The sequence below is a fragment of the Salvia hispanica genome, chromosome 6 (assembly GCF_023119035.1).
Source record: "Salvia hispanica cultivar TCC Black 2014 chromosome 6, UniMelb_Shisp_WGS_1.0, whole genome shotgun sequence".
NCBI lineage: Eukaryota > Viridiplantae > Streptophyta > Magnoliopsida > Lamiales > Lamiaceae > Salvia > Salvia hispanica.
The window spans coordinates 18812414-18827153 of record NC_062970.1 but is presented as its reverse complement, the minus strand read 5'-3'; the positions used below and the strand labels follow the sequence as shown (position 1 = coordinate 18827153).

General features: G+C 34.4%; 3 protein-coding genes across 7 annotated transcripts; 2 read left to right on the top strand and 1 right to left on the bottom strand.

Moving 5' to 3' along the window:
• The first annotated feature begins 461 nt into the window (after window positions 1-461).
• On the top strand, window positions 462-4429 carry LOC125193059 (SAGA-associated factor 29 homolog A-like). 4 transcript variants are annotated; one of them, XM_048090769.1, is made up of 9 exons: window positions 462-778; window positions 2087-2180; window positions 2428-2504; window positions 2746-2852; window positions 3011-3096; window positions 3222-3275; window positions 3775-3925; window positions 4029-4042; window positions 4130-4429. In XM_048090769.1, the coding sequence occupies exons 1-9, from the start codon at window positions 661-663 to the stop codon at window positions 4230-4232; spliced, it is 804 nt and encodes a 267-aa protein (XP_047946726.1). In that variant the 5' UTR covers window positions 462-660; the 3' UTR covers window positions 4233-4429. The 4 variants fall into 4 exon arrangements, with proteins under 4 accessions (XP_047946726.1, XP_047946724.1, XP_047946725.1 ...); XM_048090767.1 differs by having other exon boundaries at window positions 2743-2852; XM_048090768.1 differs by having other exon boundaries at window positions 2084-2180.
• Window positions 4430-5690: 1261 nt separating this feature from the next.
• On the top strand, window positions 5691-7827 carry LOC125191835 (surfeit locus protein 2). Of its 2 annotated transcripts, XM_048089257.1 has the most exons (6): window positions 5691-5966; window positions 6067-6102; window positions 6316-6413; window positions 6513-6854; window positions 7276-7324; window positions 7494-7827. In XM_048089257.1, exons 1-6 carry the CDS (start codon window positions 5716-5718, stop codon window positions 7582-7584), a joined length of 867 nt encoding a protein of 288 aa, XP_047945214.1. In that variant the 5' UTR covers window positions 5691-5715; the 3' UTR covers window positions 7585-7827. The 2 variants fall into 2 exon arrangements, with proteins under 2 accessions (XP_047945214.1, XP_047945215.1); XM_048089258.1 differs by lacking the exon at window positions 6067-6102.
• Window positions 7828-9362: 1535 nt separating this feature from the next.
• Window positions 9363-13736, bottom strand: LOC125196917 (uridine kinase-like protein 5). Its single transcript, XM_048095582.1, has 13 exons — window positions 13424-13736; window positions 13235-13326; window positions 13087-13156; window positions 12905-13020; window positions 11080-11176; window positions 10829-10908; window positions 10554-10748; window positions 10395-10478; window positions 10192-10313; window positions 10033-10126; window positions 9881-9956; window positions 9735-9817; window positions 9363-9638 (listed from the first exon to the last, which is right to left on the bottom strand). Exons 1-13 carry the CDS (start codon window positions 13605-13607, stop codon window positions 9477-9479), a joined length of 1455 nt encoding a protein of 484 aa, XP_047951539.1. The 5' UTR covers window positions 13608-13736; the 3' UTR covers window positions 9363-9476.
• Between the last annotated feature and the right edge of the window lie 1004 nt (window positions 13737-14740).

The following is a 14740-nucleotide window of genomic DNA, read 5'->3' as shown; positions in this document are numbered from 1 at the left end:
CAATGAAAGACCACATTATTCAAATCATACTTCCAGTATAGTAGTACTTCCATGTAACAAAATACTCCTATTATACTAATACCGTAATTGTTTATAACATCAATTATGTACCTACTAATTTGGAATTTAACATATGGATTGTGAAATTAAAACTTTTTATTTCTTAAAAATCACACATTTTTATATAGAGTGACCCTTTTTAATTATTCTATTCGTTGAATATACATTCACTAAATATTCTTAAAATGCAATATGTCAGATCAATGTTATACTACATTCTCGATGTATGGATTAAATAAATTTTGTATATCCACAAGACATAATTAAAATTGGTTTGACTAGTCAACGTCAAGCGAGGTGCCACGTGGTAGCCTCTTACACATTGATGTTTGACGATTCCCTCAAATTAATTACTTAAAGTCTTGAACTCTAACCCAAACAAAATCTCCCAAATTCATAAATTAAAAATTTACTCATTTAGGGAGAATTTTAAAATTGCTTTTTAAAAAAAAATAAATTCCAGAATTTCTCGAGCAGCTGAAATTCGTCAGATTGCTTGCATTCCTCAAAAATCTGTGGAAGCTGATCAAAAATCAGATTGCTTGCATTGCATTCGTCAGATTTACTCATTAAGCGCGATCTCCGTGTTTACTCGGAACGATGTCGTCGCCGGACATTGCCGGAATACTCGATAGCTCGAAGGAGCTCGATCGGCTGAGGAAAGAGCAGGAGGAAGTGCTTATCGAGATCAATAAGATGCACAAGAAGCTGATTTCTTGTGAGTCTTCTAGGAGTTCGGAATTATCGTTTGCATTTTGATAGTAGTAATTTGTTTTTAGTCATTCTCGATTGGACCGTTAATTTTGATCAGAACCTTTTTTACTGGTTTATCTTTAATTAGAGATTTTGATTAGCACAATTAAGCGTGGACTGTGGGAGTTAATGATGATTATAATTGTATTGTTTATCGTTTCGGTTACATGCGTGTTTTTTCTTTGATTTGGAAGTTGCTGACACTTGTCGAGCTTTTCTGTTTGGTGAATTTTGGCTGTGTGGGTAGCAGATAAGCCCAGAATGGTGTTGAGTTCGAAATTTTTAGCTAAATAGCTTGTTTTGGGATTGGATTGGTATTGAGTTCAGGCGTGAAATGTTGGAACTTTTTTTGCGCCTGCTTTGTTTAACTGTTGCTTGATTATCGGTTAGCTCAAGTTGAGCTAACATTTTTAAGGGGAGAGCTTGATCTGATAAGGCAATGAGTTTAGTACAGATGAGCTTTGATCTGGATTGAGAGCTTGGGTAGTTCTAACTATAAAAGTTTGAAATGATTACTTAATTTATGTTGTGTGAATAGTGGTCGAAGGATTTTTGGATGGATTGGTATTGGGTTAAGGCGTGAAATGTTGAACTTGTTTTTACGTGTGCTTTGTTTAACTGTTGTTTGATTATGAGTTAGATCAAGTTGAGCTATCATATTTAAGGGGAGAGCTTGATCTGATAAGGCAATGAGTTGAGTTCACATGAGCTTTGATCTTGATTAAGAGCTTGGGTTGTTTCAAACTATGAAATGATTACTTAATTTATGTTGTGTGGATAGTGGTCGAAGGTTTTTCAGATGGATATGATCCGTTGTTTTTGTGTAATGAAATGCCCTTCTGCATGTGGTGAGTGTCATGTGTATAAGGAAAGAGGGAGTTATTATGTTAAAGCTTGTGTATGTTTATGTGGAAAATTATTATTTATACAGCTGATCCCCAATTATGTTCTATATGTTGGATTATGCACAAAATCTGATTCTAAGTTGCAGTACCAGCTTTCAGAGGATGCACTTGTTTTGGTGACTGATTCTAATGTGGTTCCTTGTGTATTCCATGCCTTATTTTAGTTCACAGTGAATAAGGTGAACACATGGGTATGAATTGTGATAATGTCGAGGAAGAAGCTTATCAAATTTTTAACATACAATCTGATAAAAGAGAATGATAATTTCCACATACGAATGTCTATAGGGAGAAAAACATTATTTATAGTTGATTATCATCCAGTAACCCTGCATTGACCTTTTTCCACTTTTATGTTATGCAAGCAGGTCCGGAGGTGGTTGAAAAGGCTGGTGACTCTTCCCTATCAAAGCTTAAGATGTTGTATATCCAAGCCAAAGAGTTGTCAGAGAGTGAAGTGAGGTACGTTTGAATGGTAAAGCGACGTTCTCATTTTCCAAGTTTATAGTTTCAGTTCCAAAATTGTATATGAACATAATGGCTTAAGCCAAAGATGCTTCTAAAGTTAGTAATTTCATCTTGTAAGAGTATTCTGCAGCTATACGCCTAACCCATGAGCAATGACTTTTTTTGGCATTTGTACAGATAATAACTAACCGCTTATCTAAAAACTCTAGATATCTCAGCTCATCTATCGTTGTTCTTGCAGTATTTCCAGTCAATTGTTAGGACAACTGGATGCATTAATGCCTTCTGGAACTCAAGGACAGCATCGGAGACGGATAGGTTTGTACCCCTCCAAAACATAATCTCAATAATATCTCTTTGTCATTCAAGATGTGATGATTGCGAAAGCTGTAACTAGTCGGACAAAGCTAGGCATATCATAGATTTTTATCAATTGGTAGAAGAAATAAACACAAGTAATAGAGAGAACGTTAACTCACATTTCATATTTGTATATTTTTGTCCATTCAGACATCCTATACCCATCAATATAACTTAAGAACTTCATGTATCACAGAAGGTAGTGAGCAGAAAAAGAAGAGGGTAAAGGCTGATTCGGAAGTCCCGAGGCTATCTCCTTCAAGGAGAAGTCACCTGGAGTCTTTGGCGAGTTTGAAGGGTGAACAAGTACGTGCCCAGCTTACACTCTCCATCCTCATTATCTTGTTAATTTTCCTTATCGATTTTGGATGATTATTGCCCTTTCCAGTCTTGCTATTCTCATGGTATTATTATTACTATGGTCTCGACATGCTAATGACTCTTCTTGCCTCCGATTGATTTAGGTGGCAGCCAGGATCACTCAAGAGAATTCTGGAAAGGATGAGTGGTTTGTGGTTAAAGTAATCCATTTTGACAAGGAAACAAGAGAGTAAGTGTCCACCTTTGCACAGCTCTTCTTTATCATTAATTTACTGGGTTCAAAGGAAGTTTGCCTTTTTTGAGAAAGTACATTAATTTATATTCTGTTTGCATGTCATAATTTAATTCATGTAGATTCGAAGTGCTGGACGAGGACCCAGGTGAAGATGAAGAGAGTACCGTGCAGAGGTAAATGCCTTCCTAATTTTATAGTGTATACTCTACATGACAATTGGAAAATTTCTGCATAACATCTTTTCTTTTATAATTTAGTTTTATTTTAGATTTCTCTTCTTAGTATAGGAGTTAAATTGGCTCACTAATTGCCGTTGATTTTAACATGAGAACTGATATTTTTGAAATTTCTTCTCTTAGGAAATCTCTAAAAATATAGATTAGTTAATTTAGAGACCAATATCCCTAATTACTGTATAATTTGACCATTACTTCATAATAAAATTGTGAAGGTTGTAATTACTTCTGAAGACTAATATTGCATTTGCTGACTAAATTTTTTACATATGCAAATAACCCCCATCAACTGCTTTATGAAGAACTTTATTCACTGATTGAAGTCAAAATCTCATTTGTTTAGTAACGAAATCACTGGTTGAATCTCATTACTGAGTTGTGAGACATTAACTATATGACTCTGTGACAGCTAACAGTTTCTGCTTTCTGCTCTCAGAAAATATAAACTGCCTATGTCACATATCATACCTTTCCCTAAACGGAGCGATCTATCAAACATCCCCGACTTTCCTAGCGGTAGACATGTTTTGGCAGTTTATCCAGAGACCACGGCGCTATATAAAGCAACTGTATACCAGACTCGTAAGGTATTTGTTGCTGCTCATTGAAGAAGACATTTATTTAGCTATAAAACAGAGTGAACTAACTATTGCTTTTCACATACAAAACACAATGCTCTCGATTGTACAGAGGAAAATTGACGAGTAAGTAGTTCTGCACCTCTTCTTTCCCCTCTTCTTGGGATGGAATGTGATTCTGAATCATCAAACTTTGTTCTTGGCTATTGACAGTTACGTTGTGCAATTCGAGGACGATGAAGAGGATGGATCTTTGCCTAAACGGTTGGTGCCGTTCCACAGGGTTGTTGCCCTTCCGGATGGATGTCGTCAGTGATTATATGATATAATTATCATTGTAAAGTATGGTGTTTGTGTGAGAGAAAGACGCCACGCCTAATGTATCTATTTAGCGTCATATGTATAAGCTGAGAGTAACTAAAACAAGGTCTGGTCTATTCACTTTGATTTCAGTTTTGTATTAGCTGTAGAGTAATGTAATTGATTTTGGAAGCATAGTGCTTCTTTTTCTTCTTTTAGAATTCAATTGTGAAAACTCGATTAAGCTAACCTAATGGTTAATATTAAGTCATAGTATTTGGTAGGGGAGATTAGCTCATGAATCATGATAATAGTAGACATGATAATATAAAAAAAAAAAAAGAGTGAATACATGATTAACTCCTAACTTTTCTTGAACTTCCACCACAGACCCCTATAAAATAAAATAGCACCATTAACCTCTAACATTAAATTTATTTATGAATGAGGTCATTTTTCACTTTTTTATACTTAGGACCAAAAAATTATTTTAAGACAGTTTTGTGGTACTACATTCTAATACTGACAACCTGTTTCGGCTAATACTCCATTGGTCTTTGAAAATTTGTCCTTCATTTTCATTTTTGTCCATTCTAAAAAAAATTTCACCCTTTACTTTTATTAGTTTTCACTTTTACTATTTTTGGTAGTAGACCCCATATTTCACTAACTCATTTTCATTCACATTTTATCATAAAATAAAATTAACACTCCCTCCGTCCTGCTCAAGATGAACCACTTTACATTTAAATCAAGATGACTCTTTACTAAAATTAAAAACACATTTGTCTCTATTTTATTCCCCCTCGCTTACTTTACTCTCTCCACTTCAAACACAAAATAAAATTGCATAATTCTCGTGCCGTCCAGAAAAGGGTTCATCTTTCTTGGGACGGAGGGAGTATATAAAAATATAACTCACATTCCACTAACTCTTTTGACCCACTTTTTATTACAATTCTTAAAACCTGTGTCAGGTCAAATGGTGAAAATTATTAGGGACGGATGGTGTACTAATTATGCAAGTACGTCACATCAATGTGTATTTCATTTTCAATGCTATAAAAATAGGAACTTTTGAAACGGCATGGATTTTAATAAGAAATTGCTAAAGTAAGAGAAAGATAGAAAGAAAAATGTGTTAGTGGAAAACGGTCCCACTTCAATAGAGAAAGAAATTTCCTAAAAAGTGAATGTTTATACTTTCAAGGGGCATACGAAAAAGGAAAGAAATTTTATTTTTAGTGGAATCTAAGTCCACTGCTAAAAATAATAAAAAGTGAAATGCGACAAATTTTGTGGGAGAAAGAGAGATGGAAATACGTAATTATGATGAATTTTCAAACATAAAAAATAATCACACAAAAGCGCTGCTAGCCCAATATGAATACCCGATCCAGCCCAATAAGCCCAAAGACATGTTTTCGCGTTTCAGGTTTCCCTAACTTAAATAATAATCTGCTTTGCCCTAATTTCAATTTACAGTTTGTTTTTGAAGAATGGGGAAGAAGAAAGGTGAAGAAAACCATAAATCCGAGGAGCCGAAAGAGGGCTTCAATTTGCTCGGCAAGCCTAAGTTCAAGAAGCTCGAAAACGGCCGCTTCAAATGCGTGGAGACCGGCCATGAGCTTCCTGCCCACGCCAGAGAAGCCTACGCTGTGTCCAAGCACTGTCGGCTTGGCCTCATTAATGCCGCCCTCGCTCGCAGCAAACCTCCGCTCAATATGTTCCGACAGGACCCCCTTTCCAGGTATTTTGTTTTTCAATTTAGTCAGCTTATTTTCAGCTGCTTCAATTTTGATTTGTTTTTTTGTTGTTGTTGAATTGTTAATTTTTCGGGGTGGAAAAAGCTGTGTATCTGTTTGGAATAGAGTTCAGCTCAGAAGGTGGGTTTGTATTTCATATCAAATTGTTTTTATGATGAAATACCTAAATTTTGAATTGGATTAGGGTTCACCTTAGGAAGATGGAATTGAATTGTATCAGTTTGTTTATGTGCTGAATTGGCTCAAATTTGACAATGGTGGGGAAAGTGACTTAATTTTGATTGATTAGGTTTCTGAAATTATTGATGAATTGAAATTTCTTTTCTTTTGTAGTTCTAAATTAGAGTGCAAATTGACTGGGCTTTCGATTAATAAATCGGAGGAGCATATATGGAAGCATATGAGTGGGAAACGATTTCTCAACATGCTAGGTTTGTGTATTACCTATATTTTCTTGAGAATATGTGAAATGGGGAGAAATTAGTAAAAGTTGGATGGTTTAATGATGTTTGTGTGTATTATGTGATCAGAGAAATTTGAGTCCGAGAAAGAAATTCCGAATGGGGTGGAGGGAAATCCGGATGATGATAAAGAGGGAACAAAAACAAAGAAGAACGAAGATGGGAGTTTGAAGAAGGAGAAGAATAAGAAGAAGAAAAAGAAGGAAAAGAAGAAAAAGAATAAGAAAGAGGAGAAAAATGTTGATGAGATTGTAAATGAAGTGAGGGATTCTGCAGGCAAGAGTAGTGATTCAGAAGAAGATAACTTTTGGATGCCTCCAGAAGGAGAACGATGGGACCAGGATGACGGGGGCGATAGATGGAGCGACGGTTCGGAATCAGCACCAGAGGATGATGATGATGTTCAAGAAGGTACGCCTTTTCTGTTGGTGGCTTTTGTTAATAATGTGAAGTGTTTTGGATTTGATCGAAGAGTTTCATGACAGAAATTCTGGATATGAAAAATGCTTGAAATTTGAAAATAGCTAATGCTTAAGAAATTTGAAGCTTAGCCATCAGCTATCTACTACTGATGGTTACTGAGGGAGAGAATTAGTCTTAATAGTTGACTCTCCTAAAGCATGTCACATTGCATAAAATTAATAAGAAATGTATACACTATGTTGGAAAGACACAACACAACCTTGAATTTTTATTTGATTTAGTAGTTGTGTGAATATAACATAAGCCACTACTCAAATGTTGTGTTTTGTGAAATTTGTTTGATTCTTCACACGAGTACAAAATTCTGAATTCTTTGATTTCCAACTTATAATGTGGTTTCTTTTGTCAGATGCTGGAGATGAAGAGGCTGAGCACGAAGCTAGCGAACTATCCAATGGGTACGTATAACACCTTCGTTCCAAAATCTTTTTTCTTCCGGGACATGAAGGACAGAGGCAGCTTGATGACGGGCAGTGAACCCAGCGGCTTGGCCTTGATTTTCCTATGGTTGAGTTGCTTCTTTCTTCCCTGCTTGATTATACTCGCTGGTATTTTTTCCCCATGCAGGACCAAGCGAATGTCGCTTGAAACCGATCCCGATACCGATCCAACATGCAGTGCCCCAAAGACGAAGAAAAGAAAGACGAAAGCATGCTAGCAATAGAGTGAGTGAGATTTTATTCAGTTTCAAAGTAGGCAGAAGGGGGGATCTTCCTCGTTTCCGTTTACTTTTTATGGGTGGGAAATCAGTTTTCTTTTCTTTATACACATGGGCGATGTGGTTTGTTTACTTTGAAGGAAAAAATCAATCTTGAAAAGCTTATAGTAGCATTGTTCATTTGAAGTAGTTAAGTTATGAATGATCAGTACCTTTGATAGATATATTCAGGATTTAAGCTTATTGGTGTTGTGAATAAACTTCTCTCAAGTGTAAAACATGATGAAATAAAGTTTTATTAATAAGAAACATAAACAAACGAAAGAACTTAAGAACATAAACAAATTCTAGAAGATCACAAGTTGACCCCTCAAGAAATGAGTTTTGTTTTTTCTGAGAGGATTAGAGAAATGATGGATTTGTTACTAACCTCTTTTGCAAAAATCTCCTGAAAAAAATGACCAAAAGAGGAAAATGTATAATATTATATCAATACATATTTGGTATCCTTGAGAATTGATATGATATTTGAGCTCCCCATTCCACGTCAGCTCTTCTCAAATTTTTTTCTTGTACGAAATTGGCCAACATTTCCATGCTCCTCTTTTTCAATTTTGAGATTCGTTCTATGAAAATCAAAAGCTATTCCAAATATTATCCCTGCCCAACCAATTTGCAAAAAATCTCTTCGTCTTTTTTCAAGTTTTTCTCCTCTTCCAATTCTTTTGTTTTTATCAATCGAAAGGTACTGCAAAAAGGATAAACATTCAGCAAATTTCTAACCCACTTCAACGAAATTGATGATAGCGCCGGAAATGAGTGACTAGAAAAGGACCCAACCATCCAATTTATTTGATACTACCGCCAATCGGAAGGCACAATTTTTAGGGAATTTTTTCATTTTCCTTTTTCAATGCCCAATTCTGAGGAGATACTGATTATGGTCTCCCGTGTTTGGGTGAAATCGATAAATAGTTGTTGAATCTTGATAAACAATTTGGAAATTTCTCAGATAATTCATTGTTGAATAATTGGATTCGGCGATAATGAGATTTTGAAGAAATAGGAGAGAGATTTTTTTCAGAGAGGTTAATATTCAGGGCTCAGGTAGAATTTTAGGGGAGTAAAACTTCAAGAAGAACGTACATGTAGGTAAGAGCAGAGAGAAATTAATTAAAAAAATTAACAAAAATTTAATGATGTGCTAGGCGCTTAAGCTGGTGCTCACTAGGAGCTCTCGGCATATCAATCCTCTGTATTCTTATACTATAATTTAATTTAAGTTAGAATGTTATTATAGTATGTTCATTCAGTAATTTTCAAGATGTAATTTTGTATTCAATAATTAATACTCCATTTAGTTAATATCTAAATATATCTATAAGCACATCTTGTTATATTTATTAATTTTATATTATCTTTATCCATAAAAAAATGGATTATGTTTTTTCATTTTGGATCATTCACAAAAATTAGTCTCTTATCTATTTATAGTGTGTTTCACTTTTTAAGTGGTGCATCTAATTTTTTTAATAATAATATTTTATTTATTTTTTTACTTTTTCTTAATTTACAAATTTTGTATTAAAACTCATGTTGTCTATTACTAATATTATTCTTATGAACGCAGGTAGTATAAATTATTAATAAAGTATTATGAGGTTAATGCATAATTTTGATAAAATACTACTAGTATGACTGTATGATTAAACATAAAATGGTATGAGAAAAAAAAAAAAAAAAGACAGGGAGGGAACATAATTTTACAAGTAGCGGCAAAATAAGAAGTGATGTAATTTATTTGGCCATAGAAAAATAAATATCGTATTTAAATAGAATAAAAAAATGTAGTCCTATGTGAAAAATGAAAATAGGATGGATTTATAGATATGTCATGTAGAAGGGCGTTTATTGGCGGTTCCAAAATAACGATCACCGAACTCTCCCATGCCTGGTATCACTCGCAGCTCTTTATTCAGCCCTCTATCTATCTCTGACGTCACTATCTTCACCTTTGGATATTTCTTGCACATTGCATGTATTCCTTCTGGAGACTGCACCCACCATTTTATTCATTTTCTTTTCTATATATTAATCAATTCAGTTCCACTCTATTTATACTACATAGACAAAACATAAAACTAACTCACTGCAATTAAATTAAGGAATATTATGTTGGACTCTGGAACACCCTTGCTCACCAACACAGATATTGCTTTCACTGCTGAATTCCCTGTTTGACAAGATGGTTATTTATTTATTTATATTTATCTTCTCTTTTTGGTGAAATACTTACCTGAGGCCAGAACAGGGTCCAGCAATAGGACATGCCGAGTCGAGATGTCTTTTGGTAGCTTTTCATATATCAGCTCCTGCAATTTTTTATTTTTCAATTTTCTACTCATCGTTCAAAATATATATTCAAATATAGTACTGTGTTACCCTTACCTTTGTACCGGCGTTGCCATCTCCATGGATTAGGATTTTGCCGATTTTGATGCCTTTACAACACGCCCGCAACGCGTTCTCCATGCTCTCCCCACTGATGCAATGGATGAATCATTATGAACCAAACTAACTAGTAGTATTGGATGATCAATAATGTACCTTCTGATAATTGAGACGCCACACAATCTTTCGCAGAAGACGACCCCAGTGTACACTGATCCTGTAGGAGTAGTGATCTGTTTTTCACTGAATGGAAGGTGCCCGAGCCCATGTTCCACAACCTTCAACATTAAACGATACTATATTATTTATCAATTTCTAACTAATAGTACTAGAATATTTATATTAGAACGGAATATTACTAAACGAATGAGGCGATCTGCATAGAAGACGAAATCATGCTTGGTAGTTTTTGCATCCCTCACAAGCGTGTGCATCCCTCGTATCTACGCCATAACATGCTTTGTTTGTAGGGAGTAATAATCATGTCTAAGAATGAACTCCGGGAATTGGGAACCAACCTGGAAAGTCGAGTATATAACAAAAACATTGGAATAGAATTTGCAGAGATCATGTTGGCCAAGCTTTGTACGAATGTGTTGCACTATCAAGTCGATTGCAACTTCATTGTCTGCCCCTCGAGGAATTATAACGTCCGCGTATTTCATCGATGGGAGTATGAACTCATCAAAGCTTGGCTTTACAAACTTAGCATACTGCAAAGGGGGCAACAAACAAGTTAAGATGGCTCTTTTTCCTCATTGGACTTGAATAGAGATGGTGTGACGATACTAACTTGGTCGAGGACATTCTCCACGTTTCTTCCCCTCTCGACAGTGTCACGACGTAGCCTCCTTCCCAGACGAACATCGGAATCTGCACTGATGAAGGTTTATTCATCAGATAACTGGAAGATCAATATCATTGTATTGGAGAGAAATAAATGAAATTTGAACTACAAATTTGCCTTTTCATATAATATATCTCACATCGTTTAAGCTAAATTTTGAAGAGGATGAAAGCTACAAAAAGCAGAAAGCAAAGAACCTGTATCAACAAAGATCTTCATGTTCATAAGATCACGTACACGAGAATCATGAAGAACAAGAATCCCTTCCAAGATAATAACATCGGCAGGGTTCACCTACGCGATAGTAAAACTCCAATCATATTGATGCACCACAGCTTTAAACTAAAGCTAGTTCGTTTATAACACTCTAGTGTTAGAGAAAAGAGGCAAGGAAACCTGCTACGAACGATATATACAGAAAATATATTTGATATATAAGCTGTAAAAACCAAAAGATGATCATCTTGCGAGGTACGAAAATCTTCACTTCTCTGATGAAGTGCAAGCAAGATGATATTGAATTGCACAACCTTACCTTCTTAGTTGCTGCAGCTTACTTTATTTTTTTTTGCCTTCGCACCTTTGATTATATACTACTAATATACATATATATTGTCTCTGTCCACCAATAATTGTCTCATTTGGTCATTTTCGTTCGTCCACCAACAAATATCACATTTGTTATTTTACTAATATTCATAATGGACCACACATTTTACTAAGTCGCAAACTCATTGAGCCTATTATTCTATTTGTTTTTCTAACACGTAAATATAGTTTTTTTCTTGGCTGTATAGATAAAATATATTTACATTCAAATTAGTGTTAATTCAAATTATCGAAAAATAAAATATAGTTACATTAGTAATTTGCAATATTATACTCCACTGATTTAACTCAAAAAATCGTTCAAAATTTCTACCTTAAAAGTACCCCTTCGTCCCGACTAAAATGACACATTTCTTAGTTGGCATGAGATTTTAAGGGGCCGTTTGGTAGCTATGTTTCGCCTAGATAAGAGATTAATTTGGGTTTATTTGTGTGTTTGGTAGTTATGTTACAAAACATAGTAGCCCGTGTTTTATTTCCGGCCCGCACAAAGCCCACTGAAAATCTTATGTTTTAGTCATATTTGTAACTACCCAAAATCCTATGTTATTTATCATGGAAGCCTAGTTAAGTTAGCAAAATACAATTTTACCCATCAAAATTTCTAACCCATCAATTTTACTTAGTTGTTGTATTGAAGGACGTCATTTTCCTATTAAATCATATTAAGAATTTTGTTGATGTCAATTTGTTGTTCTAATTATATTACTTTGTTATTTTATTTACATTATATTATATTATAATATTCTCATTATATTACTTTATGTTCTCATTATATTACTTTACATTAAATCGTATTATATTCTCATTATATTACTTTATTTACATTATATTATATTATACTTATAATTACGTAATACTTGAAGGCAATTGCTTTTGTTTTGAACATAAATATACGATGTTGTTCAATCCACAAACGCTTTAAACTTCAAAAAAATTGAACATATAAAATTTGGTACTTGATAAAATATTTTCATATAGAATTTGTCCAAAATAATAATTGATTATTCATAAAATTTGTCCAAAATTATTAATGCTCACAAAAATAGAATACCAAAATAAATATAAGTTTTTTGATATAAAGATGCTAATTTTTGTAAGGAGTTTAGCTTGAAAAGATGTTAATTTTAAACAAAACGATTTTATAGGAATAATTAGGGTAAAATGATGATAGTTTAGTAATTAACTTAAACTAATGAGGATAATTTTGACAATCATAATTTTAATCCTTACTTGTGACTTATTGTACCAAACACTACAATAAGATAACTCACAATTATCTTAATCTACCAAACATCCAATATATGTAAATTAACTAATCGAAACTATGATTACTATCATAATGATATCATGTCTAGTCGAAACATGACATAGCTATATGGTTTCATTTCAAAAGGAATAACAAGAAAGTACCTGACGGCCTGGTTCAACGCTTTTGTGAGTCTTAAAATCATAATTTGGAATGGTTGCTACACTTCCACGTTTCAACTTTTCCATACACGAAAGCAGAACCTCTGTATCAAACGCATCTGACCACCAAAAATACAAGTCATTCACACACTACAAAAATTATCATTTCTAAATTTTCTAGGTACCTGGATGATCGAAGTTATATTCTCCCACTGTCTTCAGCTGCTCATTATTCAAGGATCGATAAAACGCATCCTAACACAATTAATAACTCAACATCATCCATTTAATAAACAATCTCAATCGCAAAAACATCCCACAAATTCGATTTACTTGATTCACGAGAACAACACGCTGATCACGGAGATGCGCGATAATCACATCGCATACAGTCGTTTTGCCCGACGCAGTTCCACCGGCGACGCCTTCAATCAAACCAGAAATTTTCAATTTCTCGCACATCACAAAATCAAAAACAATAAATCAAATCTGATTAACGACTGCAGCTGAGCAGAAACGCACCGATTATGAACGGAACTTTGAGCGGACTCCGATCCGACTCGCTGCTCCGATCCGGCTCGCGACCTGACTCGCTGCTCCGATCAGACTCGCGACCCGACTCGCGACCTGACTCGCTGCTCGATCGACGAGTGGATCGATTATCGCCCATGTTTTTAAGCACTTTAGCGAATCCAGATTTCATCATGTTGAATTGGATCGGAGGAAAATCTCGCAAAAAATTGCTATATCGACGAATTCGTATAATTTGCTCGTTATTGATTCATAATCGAGATTCAACACCTTGTCTTCGTCGTGGAAACTGAAGAGTGAGGAATTGAGGGTAATGGAATCAGATTTTAAGCGTGAAAATTTTTGAGCTCTTTAATTCGTTAGGCTTTGGGTGTGCAGAGAAGGATTCGCGGGAAAATCGCATTATTTCGCACGTGTCTTATCATTTGATTCATGGGCTAACAGATAGCCCAACTATGTCTTTGATTTTTTCATCTACTATTTTCGTATTTATTTATGATATTTCATCTGTACGACGAAATCAATAAAATCTAGGTAATTTTATTTGATTATTTTGATAGGATTATTTAGGAGTGTATTTTATAGCTTTAACTTTCAACACTTTTTAATATATGACCTTAATTTACGTATGCTATAAAAATTAGTAGTTAATTAATTTTGCAGCTAAGCTGTTTTAAATGGCGCAACTATGTTATTTTGACGTTAAAAGTACTACCCCCGCCTCATGAAAATATGCTAATTATGGATAATACGGATGCATAGTTGATAAAATAAGATAAAAGAAGAAAAAATAATTGAAATATTATAATGAATGGTATGACCCATAAATGACCAAGTTAAAAAGAATGAGAGAATGCTTTTATAAATCGAAAATATAAATAAATAACACACATTTCAAACCTAAATCAACGGTTACAACTTAAAATCCATGGACCGTATAATTAACACTGAACAAATTATTCATTTTGAATTTATAATTCTCGTTTGAATTTCATAAATTTTGAGCTCCAAACATTATTTTAGTTGTCTTCAATCACAACATCCCGTGTCGAACCACTGCTGGAAACGTTGTGCCGCAGCGGGGAAGGGGCCGGAGCGAGACGAAACCAAAAATGTAAACAAGCCGGTGCTGATGTTGAATCACAAATGCAACGAGCCACATATTTTTTATTTGTGAGTTTAAACTAATCATGTCGTCCATGAACGACTAGTCTTCTCTAGTGGTATAAATGGTCTGAAGTTACGCATCCAAAATTTTCAATTAAGAATTTAAACAAAATATTAGTAGTATATAGGGTGCGTTAAAAT